The 25,353-nt window shown below is 43.9% G+C and overlaps 1 protein-coding gene across 4 annotated transcripts in view; it reads left to right on the forward strand.

Moving 5' to 3' along the window:
- NDC1 (NDC1 transmembrane nucleoporin) overlaps positions 1 to 25,353 on the forward strand; it is a 174,581-nt gene that overhangs the window by 37,585 nt on the left and 111,643 nt on the right. For all 4 annotated transcript variants that reach the window (XM_078784709.1, XM_078784717.1, XM_078784722.1 and 1 more), the window contains 5 exons: positions 4,794 to 4,920; positions 5,273 to 5,381; positions 14,102 to 14,153; positions 16,140 to 16,272; positions 22,091 to 22,183. In XM_078784709.1, the coding sequence (XP_078640835.1) occupies positions 4,794 to 4,920; positions 5,273 to 5,381; positions 14,102 to 14,153; positions 16,140 to 16,272; positions 22,091 to 22,183 (514 nt within the window). The remainder of the gene's footprint in view (positions 1 to 4,793; positions 4,921 to 5,272; positions 5,382 to 14,101; positions 14,154 to 16,139; positions 16,273 to 22,090; positions 22,184 to 25,353) is intronic.

Raw genomic sequence — 25,353 nt, forward strand, 5'->3', positions numbered from 1 at the left:
CTGGGCCGATTCGAAAATTTGACTTCAACCAATTGCAGATTTAAAAAACCAATTTTTTTTTTTGGCCGAAACCGATTAGAAAGTGGTAAATAATGACGTCATAGTGCATTGTGCACAAATGAAGTGGACAACATGCTGAATCGGCGCCGTGCCCGCGATTGATGGATTGGTGTGGCTGTAAATTGATGCATTTTATATCACTTCTCTAAATTTATTGCTGTACCGTATCGAATGGCACAACATCTAGTCATTTTTAAACTATGAATTTTTTAAATTTTTTACATTTTTTAGAGTTTAAATTTTTAAACAACTACTGTGCGCTCATTTGATAAGGTATTGATGGATATAAAATGAAGAGTTTCATCCTTGTCTGGTCATGTGAAAGCAAGTTTTATCCAAAATACAGTACAGAGAGTCCCCAGGTTACAAAGGGATTCCGTTCCAAACAGTCGTTCATCCAGTAAGTAAATTGATCGGCCTTTGACTTCGTGTATTGATAAATGGTGGTGTTGGTGCACCAGTGTGGGCTACTCACCCGGTGATTTAACAAGCACAGCGGGAGACCACCACCTTGTTACCCGTACTCCATAATTCAGAATAAGGAAAACGCCACGTTAGACGTTTTAATATTTAAAGTCCACAATGCTCAGGTTAGTTTTGAGAAAGATGAGTTTCTCTGCTTTTTCAGGTAAAAAACAGTTTCTTTTATCATCAAATGCTGCAGAAGCAGCACTGCACAATTTCTCATTTTAGTTAGCATGTTATGCAATGGGGTCGTTGAAGACTGGATGTGAAATGTGCCCCCTTTTGCTCGGGGGTGAGGAGGAGGGGGGAGGGCAGAATACTGTCGTGCCCACCTTTGAAATGTGAAAAAATTAATTTAACTGACACTTTGATGCACTTGGGTGGGTACACCTGAAACGTGGCAGGCTGATATACTTAGCCAGAAAGGAGGTACAGTGGGTTTTAACTTTTATCCTCAGCAGTGGATGAGTGATCACGTTTTCCTTTGTATCAGTGAATGTTTCTAAAACCTTTGTTTAATTTATATGAATCGGGTGTACGTTGGAAAGGTTATGTTGTTTGTCTTTGTGAGTTTCAAAGCAAGATTTCCGCTTCATACGCTGACTTCCGCCTCCGGTTCTGCCGGCGAGGTAGTGTTCTTCCAAGCTCTCCACGTCATCAAAGTTAAGGATTTTCCCATTTGTGTTTTTGTCAAATCTCGACTGTTTATTTTACTTTGTATGTGTCTACTGTATGTTTCTAGTTAGATCTCAGTTTGTAAATCGTGCACACCTGTGTGTAATAGTCGTTCTACTGTTGTTGTGCTTGTATGTTTTCCTCTCTCCTCCCTTTCTTGTCTCCCGCTCCCTTTATTTATTGTATGTTTTATGGGTCTGTGCATGTTTTTGTGTGTAATGTGTTAGCTCTTACATGAGCCTTGACTGTGTATACAAAATAATAAAAATAAAAAGATAAATTTGATAACACCCGATTTCCGACCCGTTTGCTGTAATGTTTTCCAAATTACCGAGCCAAATGTTTTTTCCTCCCGTCACACGATGTTTGCCAGCTGTTTAAAAATAATAAAGTTTATGCACATCTTGAAACGTCTATAAGTAGTTCAACGTTGTTTTCTAAAATTTTCTCCTTGAAATTCAAAGCCGATTACAAAAAAATGCAACCTGTGCTGATTACCTATACCGATATCACCCCAGCACTAATATATACATATATATCTACCATATAAAACTGTGTTTGTGTGTGTGTGTGTGTGTGTGTGTGTGTGTGTGTGTGTGTGTGTGTGTGTGTGTGTGTGTGTGTGTGTGTGTGTGTGTTTTGAAGGCTTTGAGTTGTGCTTTAGGTGGGATTTGAGTGGTTTAAGGGGAAATCTTTGAACACGAATGTGTGTCCACCGGTTAAAAGACTCTGAGGACCCAATGGACCCCAAACACTCAAAATACCCTTTAGACTGTTGAATGAATGAACCACTTTTAGAGGCCATTTTTCCCCGCAGAGCAGGGATTAACCTTTTCCAGGCACCGTGGTCACCCTTTTTGAAGCAATGTTTTATGGCCGGATGTCCTTCCTGCCGCCAACCCTGTTGGTCACCTCTTGCGACACACAGGGAATTACCAATGAGCTGGTACTCAATTTGCCGACCTCGGAAGGATGACGGGCTGAGTCAACCCCCCTGGTGTTAATTCAGCGATCGACCGGGATTCGATCCCAGAATCCTGGGATCCCAAGCCAGCACCCTCACCGCTAAGCCAACACCAGGCTACCCTTTAGACTGTTAAAGACACAAAATATCATGAAGACCCAGAAGACCCCAAGGACTTAGACCCAAACAACCCCAAGTACCCAAATGACAAAGAGGACCCAAAAGACCCCTAAGGACTCTGAAGATCCAAAATAGCCCGAAGACCGAAAAGACCCAATGGACCCCAAACACTAAAATACCCCGAAGACCCAAAAGACCATGAAGACTGTTAAATACCCAAAATACCCAAAATACCCTGAAGACCCAAAATACCCTGTTGACTGTTAAAGACACAAAAGACTGAAAAGACCCAATGGACCCCAAAGACCCAAACAACCCCAAGGACCCAAAAGACCCCAAGGACGCAGAAGACCCCCAAGGACTCAGTAGACCCCCAAGGACTCTGAAGATCCAAAATATCCCGAAGACCGAAAAGACCCAATGGACCCAAAATACCCAAAATATGCCAAAGACTGAAAAGACCCAATGGACCCCCAAACACCCAAAATTTTGGGAAGACCCAATAGACCCCAAACACCCAAAATACCCAAAGACCCAAAATACCCTGTAGACTGTTAAAGACACAAAATACCATGAAGACCCAGAAGACCCCAATGACCCCAATGACCCCAATAACTCTGAAGACCCAGAAGACCCCAAGGGCTCTCAAGACCCCAAAGACAGAAAAATCATTGAAAACCCAATTGACCCCAAAGACCCCCAAAGACCCTTAAATACCCAAAATACCACAAACACCCAAAAGACCATGCAGACCCAAAAAACCCCAAAGACCCTTAAATATCCAGAAGACCCAAAATACCCAAAAGATCCTTATATATCCAGAAGACCCAAAATACCCCAAAGTCCGTAAGACCCTTAAAGACCCAAAAGACAACAAAAACCCAAAAGGCCCTAAAAATATTTTAAAAACCAAAAAAAGCCAAAAGGCCCTGAAGACCCAAAATTCCCCTAGGACCCATAAAGACCCCAAGGACTCAGAAGACCCCAAAGGACTCTGAAGATCCAAAATACCCTGAAGACCCAAAACACTGAAAAGACTCCAAGACCCTTAAAAACCCATAAAGACCTCGAGAGTTGGAGGATGTCATTGCCTCACATGGCGACAACCTCACTGAGGAGGATTGGAGGCCATTATAACAGTTTCCGAGGAGGAGGAGGAGGCGGGCTTTGATGAGGAAGAGGTGCCGAGGTTTAACCTCAGTCCAGTTCCTGGGCGAGTTGCTGCAGGACATGCGGGAGCTTGTCGACAAGTTGGAAGATGCTGACCCAGTCATGGAGAGGTATCTCAAGTTCAAGAGGGGCTTGGATGATTTGCTTCTCCCCTACAAAGAGCTGCATCAAAACCTGTGGCAATCTGCCAGGCAGCTCCCCCATCTTTCTTTCACCCTGCTCCCTCCACCTCAAGACCATCAGCGTCTTCACCAACACCCTCAACTGCTACCTGTCCTGCCTCTCCCTCAGTGCACGACGTTGCAGGACTATCATTTGGGTCATCCTCAGAGTTTGAGGAATTCATGTGATTTTAATTCATCACCATCATCATCACCACCATCATCATCATCATTTGAAAGTTGCGTGTGTTTGTAAAATACAAATTTTTAACGATACATGATGGTGTTGTTTTTTTTTTGGTTTGTTTCACGGTACGGTATGGTTAAGCTGGTTAACCACTTTTAATAAACTGTAAGTGCATTCCTTCAATAAATTGGAAATGGTACCTGGTGTTGTCGTTTTTTAAATTTGTAAGTATTTTTTATGAAACTGTAATCATGTGCATTTGCGGTCGAAAACATTTTAAACTTTAAAAATTTTCATCTATGAATCAGGAACCGCCGAGAACCTATAACGTATCCCCCTTTTCCCCATTGAAACAATGCTGCGGCATACATTCATGGAGTTTTCATCGACCTTTGCCGATTATCGTCGACATTCGCGGGATTTGCCTCACCATCTGTGGGACTTTCATCGACCTTCGCGGATTATCGTTGACATTCTCTGGATTTGCCTCACCATTCGAAGATTTTGCCTCGCCATTCGTGGTTTGGTCCTCTCGATTCGCAGATTTTCACGACTCGGGAACCCGTCCCCCATCTTTCCATTGAAACAATGCCCCACTATTCGTGGTTGCGCAATACGTGGCATTTTCCAGGAACGTATCCCCCACGAATAGTGGGGTCCCACGGTATATCGTTTTTAACCGCGAATATGCGAGGTGCGAATGTGGAAGCAGGTAACGTGTTCTGCACCATGAATACGCGGAACCCGCGATTGTTGGGACCGTGAATGTTGAGGTCCGACTGCACTCTCTCTCACTCTCCCAGCTTCCTTTCCCCTTCTGTCTTCTCTGCACTCTCTCTAACTTGTTTTCCTCCTTATCCTTTTCACCATCCCTTTCTAATTATGCCTCCATTTTCCCAAGTGCTTTGCTATTTCACAGTTGGATTTGCACCGCAATTTCTCCCTCCCTTTTTATCGCTCTCCCTCCCCTTTCCCCATGTGTTGGTCACAGTGTGCAACGTGATTGCCTCAATGAACTGCACTTGTTCATCGTACTGTTTGGCGGGTTTGTTGGCTTCACCTCTAGCTTGCTTTACTTCCTCAAGTACATGAGCTACACAGCTTTTCCCATCATTCAGGTGAGAATGTGCAATGGGTTGTCTTTTTTTTTTTTTTTTTTTTTTTTGTTGTTGTTTTGTATACAGATTCGAGGCTTGTTCACATTCCCATCTTGAACCCGAGTTCATGATGTGAGGAAGCAAAGTACAAATTGCTTCTACCATATGTGCTCATCCATTATCTACAAATATCTCTGCAGTTAATTTACACTAATGATATTTGAGAGACTGAGATCACCCCACATAGGCTTAAGTCTCTAAACGTTTGTGGTTTTATTGTCATTTATTTATTATTTATTTTGTCATAAATCTGCATAGTTTCACCAATGTTCTGTAGCATGTGATCTGATACAGGTTTGTGTTCCTTGTGCAGATTTCAAAATACCTGCAGTTTCGGGCAGCACTACCTTGTATTGTGAAACAAAGTGCCATGCAGTCATTCCTATTGCTGCGCTGGTACTGCATCATCTACTTCTTCTTTGGTGCGTGCGTTGTCTGCATTCCCATTGCATTTTATTTCATGCCAACTATGTGTTACCATCCTTTCTCCATTGCCACAGGTCTGCTCACACTCACGCCCTGTGGTTCCTTCACCTTCAAGTTAGAGAGACAAAGTGCAGACGTGTATGTGTACATGTATTGCAACGGTGGAATGCAGGATGAACTCGTCAATTGTGCCACCCATATGATCACTAATTTAGCGACGGATGTCAATAGACACCACAGTCACCTGATTTCCCCAAATCTCTTTGCTAGCTTCCCCCGCTCTCAGCCACTCATTCCCCATGCTGGTGCTCCTGCCTTCACTCCCTTCTTCTCTGAACCTCTTGATTATACCCTATTTTTGCTGTCCTGTGCCGCCGTTATTATTCGCCCCACAACTGCACGCTCATTGGCTCTCTACACGGACTGCTCAAACCTGTGACACCCCCACCACTATCAGCGGCTCGAGGCGTTTATTACTCCAGTGCCCCCGCACCGCCGAAAGATGCATCCAGATCATCTTCAGAGGGATTTTGCTCGTAGTTTGTTTGAAGGAAAACACATAGACAGATGACAAGGCATGAACTCGTGAAACTTGTGGGGTTTTTGGAATTTTATTACAAGGCATGAACTCATCTCCTTCCTCCTAACTCTTCTGCAATCTCTGACACACTATCAACAGCTCTCCCTACCTCCCCCTCTCACCCTTCATCTTACCCTACCCCTCCCCTCCCCTGTCCTGCACCCAATGCTCCCCCTCCCTCTTCCTTAATGGTATGGACCTCAAACATCCGGGGCCTTCGCTCAAAACTGATTGATCTCTACATGCAGGTTGCTTCTGACAAACCAGACGTAATCTGCTAAAAACAGAAATTTTCCTCCTTCAAGATGTCTCTGATTCCTTAATATCTCTTTCTGGTTACTCCCTCCTCCGGTATGATATACCTGAGCCTCGTCCTTGTGGTGGGGTTGCTATCTTTATCCAAAACTCCCTTCCTCACTCTCCTTGCACTGCCCTCTCTCCACCCCACCCCCAGGAGTACCTCTGACTACGGCTTTCTCTCCGCTCCCACCTTTTGTTCATATGTGTTCTGTATCGTTCTCCAAACAGCGATGAATCGACTTACATCTCGCTGTCTGATAATATGGACCAACTTATATCCACTCATCCCAACTCTCTCTTCCTCATATGTGGCGACTTCAACTGTCATCATGCCAGCTGGCTGGGTGTGGGTACCTCTCTCACCAGCCATGGCACCTCAGCAAAGGACTTCTGAGACTCATGGGGACTGACACATTCTGTCAATTTCCCGACCCGGATCTCAGTCAACGGTACATAATCTCTTCTAGACTTGGTTATGACAAATTCTCTGCAATTGTCTGCTGCTCTTCTTCTGCTCCAATCGGTTCTTCTGATCAAGTGCTTGTTAAAGTGGACATCTTTATGGCCATTCTCAGAGAGCCTCCTCAGCGTCGACGAGTCTGGACTTTCACTCAGACCGACTGGCATGGTCATCAAGCAGCCATAAATCATCCTGTCTGGTCTCCCATCTCTACTGCCTCTGATATCAACTCTTCCTGGGAATTCTTCCAAAGTAAACTGCTCTCTCTCATGCACAGATTTATCCCATCTCGTCTTCAGTTGTCATACCCTTCCTCCCATCCATGGTACACTGAATCTTGTGGTGAGGCAGTTGCCCTGAAACAACTTGCCTTTGCCTTTTGGAAGGCAAATCCAACTGAAGGCAATCTCAGTTCCTTCCATTGGCTCGGAACAAGTGTGTCTCTACCCTCAGGAGAGCCAGGAAGCACTATCTTTCTACTCTCAAGACTGAAATCTCAAATCAGTCTCCTTCCTCCAAATCCTCGTGGCGTCTGGTCAAATCTGTTTCTGGTGTTTGTTTCCCCTCCATCCCCTCCCTTACCTCAAATGGCTACACAGTTGACACCGCACGTGTCAAAGCCGAATGCCTCAACTCCATGTTTGCCTCAAAATCTTGTGTCCCAAACCCATTTCTCTCTGTACCCACATTACCCTGTTGAACCCAGCTGCTGCTGGACGCTGTGTCCTCTCCTGACAAGGTGGAGAAGTTTCTGTCAAATCTTGACTCTGATTCTGCGACTGGACCAGACGGCATCATCCCACGGGTCCTAAAATCCTGCTCTGCCGCTCTTTCACTCACTCTCTCTATTCTCTTCACCCTCTCATTTGCTCGAGGTCGTCTACCATCAGTTTTGAAATCAGCCAACATTACCGCTTTACACAAAAAAGGTGCAAAAACAGATCCTTGCAACGACAGACCAATGAGCCTGATCCCAATTATCAGCAAAGTCATGGAATCCATCATTGATTCGGATATAAAATCCTTCCTCTTCTCCAAGGGCTTGATCTCTGATCATCAATTTGGTTTCAGACCAGGTCACTCTACTCTGGACATGCTGCTTCTGCTGTCTCAACAATGGATGGAGGTCCTCAATGCCAAACAGGAAATCAGAGCTGTCTCCCTTGACATATCACGTGCCTTCGATACGGTCTGGCACCCAGCTCTGCTCACCAAACTCTCCTCCTATGGTATCCATGTAAATCTCCACGCATGGCTTGTGGACTTCCTCTCTGGTCGTAGTCAACGTGTGGCCCTGAATGGATTTCTCTCATCGCCCCTTCCTGGTCAGGCTGGAGTTCCCCAAGGCAGTGTTCTGGGCCCTGTGCTTTTTCTGGTCTTCATCAATGATCTCGCCGACTCTCTGGAAAATCCTCTCCATCTCTTTGCTGATGACTCCACTCTCTGCCGCTCCATCCCTCATCCCTCAGATTGGCAGTCTGCAGCCTCCTCACTCTCTGCAGACCTGGACAAAATCACAGACTGGTCAAACAAGTGGAACATGTCTTTCAATCCAATCCTGACAAATCTCACACTCTTACTATGTCTCTCCGAAAAGACCGACTGGACAACCCTCCCATCTACTTTCTGAACAATCCTCTCCAAGAAGTTCTGTCACTCAAGCTTTTGGGTCTCACTATCTGCCATGATTTTTCCTGGGAAAACCGCATTTCTAAGCTGGCCTCCAAAACCAGTCACTGACTGGGCATCCTCTGTCATGCAAAGTCCTTCCTTGGCACACCTGAGCAACTCACCACATAAAAGGCTTTCATCCGCAGCTCAATGGAGTACTGCTCTCCCCTCTGTGTTGGTGCTCCTGCCTCACACTTACCTTGGCTTCACGCTGTTCAAACCAAAGCTTTCAGAATCATTGGAATCTCCCGTGATGAAGCTGATTGTGTGGGCCTTTCACTCACTCACTGCAGGCAGGTAGGTAGGTGGCCTGTCTGTCCTCTACTGACTCCTATCCAGCCTAGCCCCCTCTGCTCTGTCTGTGCTCTGTCCCCCAAATATTCCTACAGGTCGCACAAGCTCTGCCAGCAACCCTCTTCTGGTGAAATTGCGAAAATCAAGACTCTCTGCTCACCTTCACTCTTTCATTCCTATTTTCTCCCGCCTCTGGAACAAACTCCCTCACTCTCTTCAATCCCACTCCTCCATCCAGGTCTTTAAAACAGCTGTTCACCACCATGACATCTCTTATCTTCCCCCATCCAAAACCTTGAACTTTTCTACCCCCGTTAATTTTCTACCCCCGTTAGATCTTTTCTACACCCCAGATCCACTTTTTTGAAATACCAACTTCTTTCCTGGAAGTCCGAGCAGTATCCATGTGTTTTATACCTCTCCCAACCCCCCCCCCCCCTTTCCGTGCCTCCTCCCCCCAAGCCCTCCCCCTCTCTCAGATCCCCCGATGTCCCTGTTCTCTGCTGTTGTACTTGTGTGCTTCCCCCTCTCTCCCCATCTTGTCTCCCGCTCCCTTTGTTGTATGTTTTGCGAGTGCGTTTTTTTTTTGTGATTAATGTTAGCGCTTACACAAACCTCGATGTTGTATACAAAAGAAATGTTTTTTTTATTTTTTTAATCATCATTCTGCATCATTTCATCAATGTTCTGTAGCATGTGATCTGATACAGGTTTGTGCATTTCTTGTGCAGCTTTCAAAATACTTGCAGTTTTGGGCAGCACTACTTTGTATTGTGAAACAAAGTAAGGGATTAAGAAGGGGGGGGGGGGGTAACCGGGGGTTTGGACACATATTAAAGGGAGCATTAGGGTTAGCGTCATGGTTATCATCTTGTAATACAAACTTTGACACATGACCGAGCATTTTTTCACAGAAACCAACGCTTATGCTAGACATTTATTAATGACATAACCAGTCTATATTGCACTAGTTCCCCCCCACCCCCCATCACATCTCCGGAACAGTGTGTGTGTGTGTGTGTGTGTGTGTGTGTGTGTGTGTGTGTGTGTGTGTGTGTGTGTGCGTGCGTGCGTGCGTGCGTGCGTGCGTGCGTGCGTGTGCGTGCGTGCGGGCGGCGTGCGCGCATTTTAAAAAGGATTTATTTGAATGGTCCATCAATATATAATAAGCAACATCGTGGATATTCTTCTTTAGCAGATATAAATCAACGGAGAAACATCACAAGCAGAATTGTCAATAATAAAACATACCGCTTTTTCCCCATAAACCTCTTACTGACAGCAATTTTGATCATTTATTCCACAATGAATGAATGAATGATCGTTTTAAGGCCATTTTCCCCGCTAGAGCGGGGGTTAGCCTTAGTAATGGCTAAAATAGTTTTACACCTAAAGAAAGAGTTCTTATAATTTGTAAGCAATTGGCGAATTTTCTGGATGTCTGGATCATCAGCTGGGCTCTCTTCATAGAGTTTTCGACCTTTTTAGCGCAGTCACTCTTCAAATGGTGGGTCCATGACTTCCGCTGTGGATCCACAACAATAAATCATAACTTCAGCGTTTTAACCATCACATATAGCTTTACTGATAGTTGTTTACCTTACTTCATTTGACTTTTTATTATTATGCATTCATAATCCTTATTGCACATTACACATTCCATTATCTACATCCACACATACCATATGCTACCTCGTGTTACCAATGGAATTTATGGAAGGGAAGTTAAAGAAAATATTGGATGTACAGTAATAGCAATGTACAGACTGATAAATTACCATAATGCCCTCACATGGCTAATGCTGAATTACCTTTTTTTCTTGTAGTCTCTAAAGTTCAGCAAAAGACATTTTACAGGAAAATATTTTTTCCCCATATATGATCATGGCTAATGGAAGAGTGAGATGACAGATGTTAAAAAGGCAGCAAACTGTCAGTGAGGCAATGGTGAACACGGGATGCAGGGGACGAACTAACGAGAACAAGGAGCCGTATGCCCACTCTGGGTCCCCTGCCTTTTGGGTGGTATGAGGAATAGAACTATGTAATGTGAAAGCTAAATCTTGAACAGTTTTTGAAATATCACTTACACAAGCCAAATTACTGAGATGGTTGTCATTGCAACATAATTCAGCCAATTACAGCCACGATCTAATCAGGATGAGATGATGTCATGATGAATCGATATCTGCGATATGTAAGCTAAATCTTCAACAGTTTTTGAAATATTGCATACACAAAAGTACATGGATGGATGGATGATAGGTCATGGACGGATGACCGGTCGGACGGAGCTCGTTTTAATGTCCCCCTCTCTGACCCTGTCGGGGGGAGGGAGGAGGGACAAAAAGGGAGAGAAAGGAGGGAGAAATTGCAGCAAGCAACCTGCGAGTAAGAGGGTTGGGCTAGGTCTGGCTAATGGGGTTATATAATATTGTGGGTAGCGATGGGGATGGTGGTGCACCACCGCTGGAAGCCCAGGAGGGTAGAATTGTATGCGACATCCTCAGGAAGATGGTGTCGGTTCCATAAACAGGAGGAAAGAGTGAATAACCAGGGGGAGGTTGCTGAAATAACATTTGCTGGACAGTGTCGAAGGGCTGAGAGAGCATGAATTGGACTGCAGGAGAGGCAATGAATGAGAGGCAGAAAAAGACAAATTATTACATGTAAGAAAAGGGTGCTGGTATTTTTTTTTGGGATTGAATTATATGCCTCTTTCTTTCTTAAGCTTTTTAGTGCTGATTTTAATTATTATTATTATTATTATTTATTTTTTTGGAATATTTATGTGAGCAATATTTGTTTTAATAGCTTGGCGAAGTGTAAACACCCCTTCCTGGCATACATGGAACCAATGAAGGAAGCATTCAGTTTACACACAGCTCTTGATTCTCATTTTTAGTGTAGAGCAAACCAAATGCTTGTTGGAGGTTTCTTCAGTTCACATGTACGGATTAATCAAACTCAACAAAGATCAATAATATATTGAGGCGTGATGAAAATCAGATCAACACAAGATGAATGCTGAGAATTTTATACTTGTGTAAAAAGAAAAAAAGAAAAATTGGGATAAAGTTGCTCAGTGAGATGAAACTGAATTTTCCTTAGTGTTGTCCAGAACACAAGCTCACCATTTCTCAGATACTAGAACATAAGACCCGTCACTTCACTGACGGAAATACCAATCTTTGCTGCCATGGCTAATCTATGGGGGAAGAAAAAAAAAAGGATTCCTGGGAGATCCTGCTCTCCGTGCAGGGATAACCAATATCACGTGTTGTCATTTGCATTTTTGACACGCATGTCCATGTATCCATGAGTTTGAGGTGAAGGTGGGAGTGCATCAGGGGTTGGTACTAAGTCCACTACTATTTGTAGCTGTGATGGAGGTGCTGGCTCAGAACGTAAAGGAGGGTTTACCGTGGGAGTTGTTGTATGCAGATGATCTGGTGTTGATTGCGGAAAGTATGGATGGACTGAAGGAAAAGATGAACAAGTGGAAGGAATGTATGGAGACAAAAGGTCTGAAGGTGAATATCGGAAAGACAAAGGTGATGGCAAGTGGTAAAGCATGTGGTGAGGTGGAAAGAACTGGGAAGTGGCCGTGTGCTGTGTGCAGGAAGGGTGTCGGAGTGAACTCCATTCAATGTACAATGTGCGCTGAGTGGGTTCATCAAAAATGTAGTGGTCTGAGAGGGTCATTTACCAGTGTGGCAGCTACATTCAAATGTAAGGTGTGCACAGAGGGAGCTGCAGATGGAGGAATGTTGAGTTGGATCTTGGAGACGGCGTGAAGCTGGAAGGTGTGAAAATATTTTGCTACCTCGGAGACATGCTGAATGGAGAAGGTGGATCAGACTCGGCAACGGTTGCTCGAGTGAGATGTGCATGGAAGAAGTTTCGGGAACTGAGTGGCGTGCTGATGAGGAGGAGAGTGTCGCTGAAGCTGAAGGGAAAGGTGTATGCTGCATGTGTGAGAAGTGTTATGATTTATGGGAGCGAGACATGGGTAATGAACGTCGAGCAGCAACGAAGGCTGGAAAGGGTGGAAATGTGAATGGTTCGATGGATGTGCGGAGTATCGTTGAGAGAGAGGAAGACAAATGATGAATTGCGAAAGATGATGGGAATATTGCCTGTGATTGATGGTGTGAAGAGGAACAGGTTGAGATGGTTTGGTCATGTGTTGAGGAAGGATGAAAGTGACTGGTTGAGAAGAGTGATGGAAATTAATGTCGAAGGAAGTAGAGGACGGGGAAGACCGAGAAAGACTTGGCTAAAGATGGTGGAAGAAGAAATGCGGGCAAGGGGGTTAACAAGGAGAGATGCAGAAAATAGGGCAAAATGGAGAAGATTGTCATGGGGACCGCAAGGCGAACCCCCACTCTAGCAGGGAAAATGGCCTTTAAAATGCATGTTGTTGTTGTATGTCCATGTATCCATAAAAAAATATTTTAAAAAAATAATATTTTTTTGGATCAGAAACGCTCCCGGGAGTTACCCAAATCCACTGTAGTTGGATTAATTGTAATCCGTTCTCAAGTTATAACATGACAAACAGACAGACAGACACGGCTCCTTTTATAATATAGATTTCTCGCAAAGGATTATCTTATTGAAAATATCTGCAATGCCCTTTTTGAGTCATTCTTGTTTATCTATGCTTCATTCAAAAGTATAAACCTTCCAAGAATGTCCACCATCTCTAATTAATGATGGACGTTCCAATGAAACGTCGTGATATTGCTGTTTTGTGAATCTTTTCTTTGCTGCCTGCCCATTGTAAATGTGACTTGTATAAGAAAAAAACAATTTCATGAATAATTGCATATGAAAATAATAGCTTGATATAACAATGGTGTTAATCAAGAATGAATGAATGAATGAATGATCGTTTTAAGGCCATTTTCCCCGCTAGAGCGGGGGTTAGCCTTGCGGGCCCCATGACGATCATGGTTCCCTGTTTGAGGCAATGTTTTTATGGCCGGATGCCCTTCCTGACGCCAACCCTTGGTCACGCTCTTACGATGCGCAGGGATACGGTGCACCTATTCTAAACCGGGGTACACACCGGGATCATTCATCCCAGCAAGCTGGTACTCAATTTGCCGACCTCGGAAGGATGACAGGCTGAGTCAACCCCCCTGGCGTTAATTCAGCGATCGACCGGGATTCGAACCCAGGATCCTGGGATCCCAAGCCGGCACCCTAACCGCTAAGCCAACACCAGGCTTAATTGTGTTAATGGTGTTAATCAAGATACTACTTTATTTTCATGTATATATACAGTAGCTGTGTTGGTTTGTGCAGCACACATTTCTTTGTGGGTGACATCAGGCTGACAGAATGATGCCATTGTGTGGATCCTTTGTGATTGTAATTTATTATTTATCCCTCTTCTCTTGCAGGCTACATTCCTCGCTGCTGGTTATTAACGGGTATGCATGTTGAACTTGACAGGTAACATCCACTTTTGGCTACATTTGTAGTATTTGTAAGAGAGGAAGCTTTCACATTGATGGAATATGGCAGAGGTTTCATTACTGCTCCACAGCGGTATATTCGCCAATTACTAAATTCACATTTAAGGATTGTAAAGGTGTGTGCTTGAACATAATTGTATTAGCATACGTGCTGTGTTCAAAATGTTCTATGAACGAGACACTTGCAAAATCCAAGACGTGCCAAATAAACCTAACGACGTGTATGCAGTATACAAATATTAGAGCATTTATATATTTTTCATTTATATATGCTAATTAACTATACTTGTATATTGAACCGAGTTATTAGGGTTAGTGACGTGTTCTTGAATATTATGAACATCATGTTCCAGTAACTCTTTGAACGCCCATCATGTGTGTGTACATTTGCATACTTAAATATGCCTGAAATGTCCATTCTTTTGGAGGACAGTTAAAGCTCCCAAACCTCCCATTTTATTCATCATTTCCCCCCTCTTTCTGCTCTTACTTTTGTGCTGTTGTGTCCCGATCCGTTCATTGTACTTTCACGAGCCTCAACTGAATAATAAAAAAGTCCCCTTATTTCAATTACTTACGTTTGGGGGTTTTGGGGCTTAGCCTCTGCTTACTAATAAATGCAAGGGGCTTTTCAAAAGTATTACAAATGAGATTAAATAGTCAAATTATGCCAATGTTTAATTTTTTTTCAATACACAGCTACATGAGTGTGTGGTGTCAATACACAGCTATATGATTGTATTGACTGGCTTTCTCATTTTTTTCCTTTCTCACCTTTTCGAATCCAATACTGCACTGTCATTCTCTGTCCCTCTTAGTTTTTCAATTCAATTTTGTTTCATCTCACCTTGTTGATCTGGAATGATCATAAAAGAAACCCACCTATCTATTTCCACAATCATCCATTAGAAGAAGCTTATTCTCTCGAACTTCTGGCCCTTAACATCAGCATACATAAAGCATACATCAGCATTAACATAACATCATCACCATGCATAAAGGCCTGCTTACAAAACCAGAAGCAGATGGAGCCAACTCTGTCACCCCAAGCCCTTCCTTGGTAATTGTGAACTTCTCACAGCCTACAAGACCTTTGTCTGTAGCTCAACATAGTAATGTTCTTCCCAATGAGATGGTGCCCAGACTTCACATCTCTCAATTGTGGATGCTGTGGGATCCAAAGCACCAAAGCGAAGCAAACATCATTGGCATCTCCCACAAATAACTTCAGTAATTCAGGGCCTTCTGCTCTCTCTGATACTTGACAGGCTGATATCTTCTTTGTTTTCTACCACCTTCCCTCAGGTGTTGCTCCCTTTATGCATTAAATCCTCCATCCCTCCCCATTTCTTCCAAGTTTTTAATGTGTTCTTCCTCCCCTCACTTCTTTCACAACCCTGTCCTTGTGTAAATCCAGGCTCACTGCTTACTTCCACTCCTTTGTTCCTCTCTTTTCCCACTTGTGGAACCTCCTTCCTCAGCGTGTTGAATCCCATCTCTGCCGGCTTCAAGTTATTAATGGACCACAATCTCAGATCATCTTCCATCTCTACCTATGATATTTTCTTTCTCAGGAAACCTTCCATACCTTTCTCCCATCTATTTGTAGGTTGCTATGTTTCCTTCCCTCTTCTCTCACTTCCTCCTTCTGTTTGTTCATCCGCTTGTTGCATCCACATATTACCCCTTTTCCCAACTGACAGTGCGTTGTTATACCTGCTATTACCTCGCTCTTCTGTGAGCCTAAACTTTGTTTACAATCTTTTTTGGGGTAAATTGTTTTTTAATTATTTTAAATCATTTTGTCAATATAAACCTCTAATATTGTTTGTCTTCATGGAACTCAACAGTATACTTTACCTCAGTTATTGGAAATTTGGCATGGCACTATTATTTATTGGTACACCTTCTGATTGCCCTCATTGTCGTCCATGCCATTCTGGTGTCTTATCGCGTCATGAAGCACTAAACCACGGTTGGACTCACTCATCGGACTTCTGGACCCTGGCTTACTGTTGCAAACTTGGCTCGCCGGAACCTTTATCTTGTTTACCTGGTACATGGCGTGGGCACTGCTTCGCATCCACATAACAGAGGTAAGTAACCTGGCCCAAAGGCTTCTGTTAATGAGGCATATGTATAATCGCAATCAATAATTATTGGGATAAAGGCCAATATTCATAGATATAATGTTAGTGTAAGACCCTCCCACCCTGGTATCATGGTCCTGTCAGGCTTTCAATGATAATGGGGGTTATTAAGACTTTTCAAGTATATTTCCTTGTGCATGGCACGTAGGTTACCAGATATTCCCGAAAAATCCATACAATTCCCATCTGAAATTTTTCTGAAATCTCTCAAACTTCTTTCCGAACCAATATTTCCACAAACGTCAACAAAACACCACTTCAGTACACAACTACAACATCCTGAGTCTTGTTGAATCTTTCGAAGCCCACCAGTAGTGTACACAATGTATTTAACTGTTTACAACCATTGTTTCCACTTCTGAAGTATCGCAGTTTAGCAGTGCAGTGTGCACCCACCACAGAGCAATGCCTGGAGGCCTCAGGCCCAATCATAATCCCGCCCTGACTTGCCACAAGATCTGGGTAATGTTACTTCAACAGATAAAACTCCTGCTACATGCCGTGGGCATGGATTATATACCAGCTGATGAATTTGAAATCCCATGGAATCCGCAGAACTTCGCCCTGAAACATTGAATTGGATACATTAAAATGTCATACATACTCGTACATACATTTCTTCTCAGTTGCTCCGCTAAGTGTGAAGAGAAAAACGACATTATAAGGATAGTGTTGATGGTACCCAGAGTGCCCCAGAAAGTTGTTGTCCCCTTCCAATCCCCCAACCTTCTCCCATCTCTCCCCTCCCCTTCTCCCCACCCATTCCCCCCCCCCCCCGCCCCTCCAAGCCCAATAACTGTCTTTGGCTGGCCAGGCCCGGTGTAGCCTCATGTATCTGTCTGTATGTTTCTGCGTGATTTGTGTTTCAGCTCCTCCATGTGCATTTGGCCCTGTGAAAATATAATGGTTGTACAGCTCTACAGTGGCTCTTCTTCATCTTGTTTCATTCAAGCTTTTCCTATGCCTTTTGTTTTTTGTTTCTGTGCGCACTCTTATTCTTTCTTGCCTTTGAGAAAATGGTTGACGACTTCAGGCAGCAAACCTTGGTTGAAATTGGTCTATAATACTGGAGTTGATACTCTACTTCAGGATGAATATGAACCACACACTTTCCTATATAGGACACAACATTCATGATAGAGGATGGTGGTGGGGAGGGAAGGCGTGGAGAGGTAGGGCCACCGCCCCGAGTGCCAAGAGGATGGGGTGCTAAATGATGCCGCCTAAAAAAACGTTTTCATGCTACATTTGGTTGTACTGCTGTATACAACTTAGAATACAACGGACTCGTGATAGCACGAGATGTAACCTTAAGAACTGCGTTTTATTTCAACTCTGTGCTCCGTGTCAATGTGTCACATGTCGATGTTTATGAACTTTTCCCATCCGGTTTAACATTTTTTGTAATTTATTGATTTTGATTATTGATTTTGATCCCGGATTTTTATTGATTTTCTGCTGTTTATTTTGATGTGTCTGTATTTACTGTGTGCTTCTCGTTTGGTTTTGTTTTAAAATGTGTGAGTATGTATTCGTCAGACTTTTTGTACCGGGTTATTTGAGGCCTACCTGCTCTCCCATGTCTACGATCATCCTTATTTGTCCTCTGTATCTACCCACAGTGTCTTTATTTTCACTCGTCACTTCCTCCTCCCTCAATTCCTCCCAACTATATACCCTATGTTTAATGTCTTAAATATTAAAAAATATTTAAATAAATTCCTCCTCACCACACGCTGCCGGGCGATAATGAGTTGTCTTTTCCCCTCCCCTTCCTCCATCTTGCCAATTTCACCTTTCCATCTCCACTCTGTTCACGAAGTATTCACCATACTCCATGACCTATTTCAACCTTTCTTTTTTTTAATGCCTCTACTGACAGTCATAAATTTCTCACTCCTCCCCTCCAAATCTTCCCCATCACCCATCCCTTTCAAATCTCCCCCCTTGCCCCTTCCCTCCTAAACTCCCCCCTAACCCCTCCCCTCCGACTCCCCCTCGCCCCTCCCCTCATAAACTCCCCCCCCCCCCACCTCTCCCCTCCAAATCTCCCCATCTCCCATCCCTTTCAAATCGCCCCCCCCTTGCCCCTTCCCTCCTAAACTCCCCCCTAACCCCTCCCCCTATAAACTCCCCCCTCGCCCTCCCCATAAAATCTCCCCACCCTCATTTTTTCTCCATCCCCCCCCCCTCTCACCCCTCCTCCTCAAAGCGTCCTACCCGCTTTTTCCCCCCTCCAACTCTCACCTCCATCTCCCCCAACCTTCTTCCTCACTCTGCCCCCCTCCCCCCCTCCTCAAATAACACCTCACTGTGCCTCTTTGAATCACCATCAAACCTTTTCTCCACCCCATCATTTCCTTCCTCCGAGCTATTCTGAAATCTCTGACACACTTTCAACAGCTCTCCCCACCTCTTCCTCCTCTTCCACATCTTACCCCCCCCCCCCCTCCCCCTGTTCTGTATCCGATGCTCCCCCTTCCTCTTCATTAACGGTATGGACCTCAAACATCCGGGGCCTTCGCTCAAACTTGACTGATCTCTCCATACAGGTTGCTTCTGACAAACCAGCCTTGATCTAATTAACAGAAACTTTCCTCCTTCAGGATGTCTCTGATTCCTTAATATCTCTTCCGGGTTACTCCCTCCTCCGGTATGATAGACCTGAGCCTCGTCCTGGAGGTGGGGCTGCTATCTTTATCAAAAACTCTCTTCCTCACTCGTCCTGCACTGCCCTATCTCCACCTCACCCCCAGGAGTACCTCTGGCTACGGCTTCCCCTTCGCTCCCACCTTTTGTTCATATGTGTGTTGTACCGTCCACCAAACAGTGATGACTCCATCTACATCTCGCTGTCTGATAATATGGACCAACTTCTATCTACTCATCTCAACTCTCTCTTCCTCATATGTGGTGATTTCAATTGTCACCATGCTAGTTGGCTGAATGTGGGTACCTCTCTCACCAGCTATGGCTCCTCAGCAAAGGACTTCTGCGACTCATTGGGACTGACACAATCTGTCAATTTCCCGACCCGGATCTCAGTCAACGGAGCATCTTCTCTTCTAGACTTGGTTTGACTAACTTCCCTGCAAATGTCTGCTGCTCTTCTTCTGCTCCAATCGGCTCATCTGATCATGTGCTTGTTAAAGTGGACATCTCTCTGACCATTCTCAGAGAGCCTCCTCAACATCGACGCATCTGGCATTTCACTCAGGCCAACTGGCCACGGTCTTCAAGGAGCCATCAATCATCTGGACTGGTCTCCCATCTCTACCGCCTATGACATCAACTCATCCTGGGAATTCTTCCAAAGTAAATTGCTCTCTCTCATGCACAGATTTATCCCATCTCGTCTTCAGTTGTCATACCCTTCCTCCCGTCCATGGTTCATGGAATCTTGTGGTGAGGCAGTTGCCCAGAAACAACTTGCCTTTGCCTCCTGGAAAGTAAATCCAACGGAAGGAAATCTCATTTCTTTTCACAAAGCTCGAAACAAGTGTGTGTCCACCCTCAGGAGAGCCAGGAAACAATATCTCTCCCCTCTCAAGATTGAACTCTCAAGCCTGTCTCCCTCTTCCAAATCCTGGTGGCATCTGGTCAAATCTGTTTCTGGTGTTTGTTCACCTCCATTCCCTCAATCACCTCAAGTGGCTACACAGCTGACACTGCCCGTTAAAAGGCCCGAAATATTGTGTCCCGAAACCATTGCTCTCTGTCCCCACCCTACCCAGTCATATGGAGCTCCTCCTGGACTCTCTCCTGATAAGGTGGAGAAGTGTCTGTCAAACGTCGACTCCAATCCTGCAACCGGACCAGACGGCATCAGCCCATGGGTCATAAAATCCTGCTCTGCTGCTCTATCACATCCTCTGTTCCATTCGCCCTCTCATTTGTTCACGGTCATCTGCAATCTGCATGTAAATTTGCCAACATTACTGCTTTACACAAAAATGTGCAAAAACAGATCCTTGCAACTACAGACCAATCAGCCTACTCCCAATCATCAGCAAGGTCATGGAATCCATCATCGCCTGTGACATAAAATCCTTCCTCTACTCCAATGGCTTCATCTCTGATCATCATTTTGGATTCAGACCAGGTTATTCTACTCTGGACATGCTGCTTCTGCTGTCTCAGCAATGCATGGAGGCCCTCAATGCCAAACTGTCTCCCTCGGCATATCACGTGCCTTCAATGCGGCCTGGCACCCTGCTCTGCTTACCACGCTCTCCTTCAGATCAGCAGGCAGTAGCGTCTTCACTCTCTGCAGACCTGGATAAAATAACAAGCTGGTCAAACACTTAGAACATTTCCTTCAAGCATGACAAATCTCACTCTCTCACTACGTCTCCCCAAAAAGACGGTCTGGAAAACTCTCCCATCTACTTTCTCAACAATTCTCTCAAAGAAGTTTTGTCACTCAAACTTTTGGATTTCTCCATCTGCCATTATCAACTCATTTCAGATCAGCCAGCTTGGAAACCACATTTCCAAGCTGGTCTCCAAAGTCAGTCGCCGACTAGGCATCCACCGTCGTGCGATGTCCTTTCTTGGCACACCTGAGCTCCTCACCACATACAAGGCTTTCATCCGCATTTTGATGGAGTACTGCTCTCCCCTTTGGGCTGGTGCACCTGCCTCACACCGAGCTTGGCTTCACACTGTAGAAACCAAGGCTTTTAGAATCATTGGTATCTTTTGCGATGAATCTGATTTCGAGGGCCTTTCACTCTTTCACCACAGGCAGGTTGACGGTCTTTCTGTCTTGTACCGACTCCTCTACAGCCTTGCGCCCCCTGCTCTGTCTGTATTCTGTCCCCCAAATATTCCTGCGGGAAGCACAAGATCTGCCAGCAACCCTCATCTAGTGAAACTTCCAAAATCAAGACTCTCTGCTCATCTTCACTCTTGCATTCCTTTTTCCCCCCTCTGGAACAAACTCCCACACTCCCTTCAATCCATTCCTCCCTCCAGGTCTTCAAAATAGCTGTTCACCACCATCTCATGTCTTTCCCCATCCAAAACCTTGATCTTTTCTCCACCCGTTAATCCACCATAAATCCAACTCCTTCAAAATTCCCTGTTTTCTTTCCTGAAAGCCCCTGTTGTGTCCATCGTGTTTATCACATGTACCCCGCCCCAGCCCTCTCTCTTTCACAGATCTACCAATATCCCTGTTCCCTACTGTTGTGCTTCCCTCTCTCTCCCTATCTTGTTTCCTGCTCTCTTCATTGTATGTTTCTGCGTGTTAGCTATTATGCGAGCCTTGACTTGGAATCCCCAAAAAAAAACCGTTAAAAAAATGTCAGTGCAGGATACATACAACTCTGCACATTACATAGCTAGTCAATTGATTGTGTTATTCTTTGTATTTGAAATGCAAGTCGATGTCAGCCGATGGAGTTTTTATAGGAGTACCAGGCCTAAATAGTCTCACGGTACACCCAGACCTAAATAATCTCGCGGTACAGGATAGTGCTCTGGTTCTTTCAGAACGTGTGTGTGTGTGTGTGTGTGTGTGTGTGTGTGTGTGTGTGTGTGTGTGTGTGTGTGTGTGTGTGTGTGTGTGTGTGTGTGTCTGTGTGTGTGTGTCAGCCAGCTGTCCATTAAAACAAGCTGTCTTTGTTTGCGACGTGCACACTAACTTACTGTATGTTCCCATGGAATCAGACGACTAAATTTGAAGTTCTTGAGATATTTTGTGGAAATTGCAATTTTGTTTTATTCTTCTTTATAAATGGAAACTGTGCATCTTTTTCAGGCATATCAGTTTCGGGTTGAAACATCTTTTGTGGAGGACTCCGAGATGTGTCTACCAGTGGTTCTTGCCAGTAATCCTCCACCCATCGTGAAGGTATTTGGTTTATACTTTCGTGTTGGTGTTCGTGCTATTGTTTTGTTTTTGAATAAAATGCATAGTATGATGATTGTGGCATTTACCACAAACTGTAATTATTCACCATAATTAACCTGTGAGTAACAATTTCCGCAGGTTAGATTTTTAAATGCTAGTTGATTCATGATTGCATTTAAGTTGCTTTAATATTAAAGCATGTACTGTACATACGATTCCGTTATCATTAAGAACCATTATTTTTTCAGGTTGTCCGTCTGTGATAACTTAAGAACGGCTGAAGAGATATAAATCAAACTTGGTACAAGTATGTAACAAGTATGTACAATGATGCCATAATGTTGGCGGAGGCATATCGGTTGACGGTTTTTGGGTTGTCTGTCCGGCTATCCCTCCCTCCGTCTATGATAGGTTACCGTTACTGTGATAACTTAAGAATGGCTCAAGGGATCTGTCAAACTTGTTACAAGTATGTATACCGATTTGACTATGGGGTCAAAGGTCCCTTTTGGTAAAAATTCTGTTACCACACTAACTTTTGAACCAGTAATTGGATTTTGACCAAACTTGGTATAAGTACTGTCGTGGCCAAAAATATTGGCACCCTTGCACTTTTTTCAAGTAATGCTCCATTTCTTCCAGAAAATTATTGAAATTAAAACATCTTTTGGTATCCACATATGTATTTCTTTGGTTTTCAGTGGAACAAAACAAAAAAAGCTGAAAAAATTACAAAATCCTAGCTTGCTCCACACAGAAATTCCAACATGGCCTGGGCAATATTATTGGAACCTTTTAGAAGTTGTTAGAAATAATTAGATTTCAAGCAGGTGATTCTCCTTTACTTTGGAATTGAACTCATCTGTGGTGAGTTGCAGGTACTTGCAATATAAACATAGGTGCAATACCCCAGGGTGCTCACCTGGTAGAATAAACAGTATACTGCACTGACTAACGGTATTTCAAACCAATTTCAATGGTTGCTCGAAGACAGGGCAGCATGTAGAATCATACTAACATAATCTTTAGACTTTATACAAACAAACAACAAAAAATACCTATTTTGGGGGACAATCCCCCTCCCCCCACCCCGTATACATCATTTTTGTAATGCCTTGAACAAACATTGGTACCTCACAGGTGATTAAGGTTGTGGTGAAGTTTCATTGAAATTGTGTGTGTCGTTTCAGAGAAAAGAGAAAATACCTATTTTTTGGGGGGGGGGGGGGGGGGGTCAACATGCCCTGCCACCGCCCCCCCCTCCTCCGTAGACTGCCTTAGATTCTGATTTTTAAAATTTTTTTTTATGCCGGCAGCAAATGTTGCAAATGTTGGTGTATCACTGCAGATGAACAGAACGTTTTGGTCAAGTTTCATTGGAATTGGATGTGCAGTTTCTTAGAAGAAAGCAAGTAGCCATTTTGGGGAGCAACCCCCCCCCCTACCCCCACCCCCCGTAAATCCCCGCAGGGCCCGATTATTATTATTATTATTATTATTATTATTATTATTAATTAATTAATTAATTATATATATTTTTAATGCCGTGAACAAACTTTGGTATATCATGGGTGGTGAAGGTTGTGGTCAGGATAAATCGAAATAGTGTGTGTAGTTTCAGAAGAAAAAGCAAATTTCAAATTTGGGGGGTCAAACCTGGATCCACTTTGACCCCTGGTAGACCCCCTTAAACGCAGATTTTTTTTTTTCTAATTCTTTTTTTGATGCCATGAACAAACTTTAGTCACAACATAACAAGTATCATTTGTGCCAAATTTGGTCGCAATCCCATCAGCGGTTTCGGAGAAGAAGTTTCAAGTGTTTATGGATGGACTGATGGACTGACGGATGGATATATGCATAAACTCCTCTGAACTTCATTCCAGGTGGGCTAACAATCACTCATTCAACCAGTTTCAAGAGAGAAAAGGAGTCATTCTGCTGTTTTGTATCTGTGTGTACCGCAATGAGAATGGAGAAAAGAAAGAAAACCAGAGAATTGTCTGAGGAGGTCAGACACAAGATTGTAGCCAAGCATGGACAATCTCAAGGCTACAAGTCCATCTCCAGAGATGTTGATGTTCCTGTGTCCACCGTATGCAATGTTATCAGGAAGTTTAAGGCCCATGCCACTGTAGCCAACCTCCCTGGACGTGGTCGCAAGAGAAAACTTGATCGAAGATTGCCGATCGAAGAAGGATTGTTCAAATGGTGGAGAAAGCACCTCGATCAACTGCCAAACAGATTCAAGCTGATTTTCAGACACACGGTACGACAGTTTCAACTCGCACCATCCATCGGCAACTTAATGAAAGGGGGTTCTATGGTAGGAGAACCAGGAGAGCCTGACTGGAGTTTGCCAAAACACACCTGAACAAGCCAAGATCCTTCTGGGAGAATGTCCTGTGGACAGATGAGACCAATTTAGAGCTTTTTGGTAAAGCACATCATATCTATGATTACAGAAAACAAAATGAAGCCTTCAAAGAAAAGAACACCTTCCCTACAGTTAAACACAGAGGAGGTTCAGTGATATTTTGGGGTTGCTGTGTTGCCTCTGGCACCGGGTGCCTTGAATGTGTGCATGGCATCATGAATTCAGGAGATTTACAAGGCATTTTGGAGCGCAATGTTGAACCCAGTGTTAGAAAGGTGGGTCTCCGTCGAAGGTCATGGGTCTTGCAGCAGAACAATGACCCCAAACACACTTTAAAAAGCACCCAGGAATGGTTCAAGACAAAACGCTGGACTGTTCTGAAGTGGCCAACAATGAGTCCAGATCGAAATCCCATTTAACACCTGTGGGGAGATCTGAAGACAGCAGTTGGGAGAAGGCACCCTTCAAATCTGGGAGAAATGGAGCAGTTTGCACAAGAAGATTGGGCCAAACTGCCAGTAGAGAGGCGTGGGAAGCTCATTCATGGCTAAAGGAAGCGCTTGACTGCAGTTATTTTGTCCAAAGGCCGTGCTACCAAATATTAAGTCTTGGGTGTCAATAATTTTGTGAATACCATTTCTTTTTATTTTCTGATGTTAAAGGATATATTAAGTTCTGAATCAAAAAACAAAGGTTCTGTAATATTAACAGTGAAATAAAGAATTGTGGAGACCAAATACTTTTGTCAATTTCAACTTATTGTTGGAGAAAATTGTGAGTTATTTGAAAAAAG

This window comes from Myxine glutinosa, chromosome 1 (genome assembly GCF_964187855.1).
Source record: "Myxine glutinosa chromosome 1, kmMyxGlut1.1, whole genome shotgun sequence".
NCBI lineage: Eukaryota > Metazoa > Chordata > Myxini > Myxiniformes > Myxinidae > Myxine > Myxine glutinosa.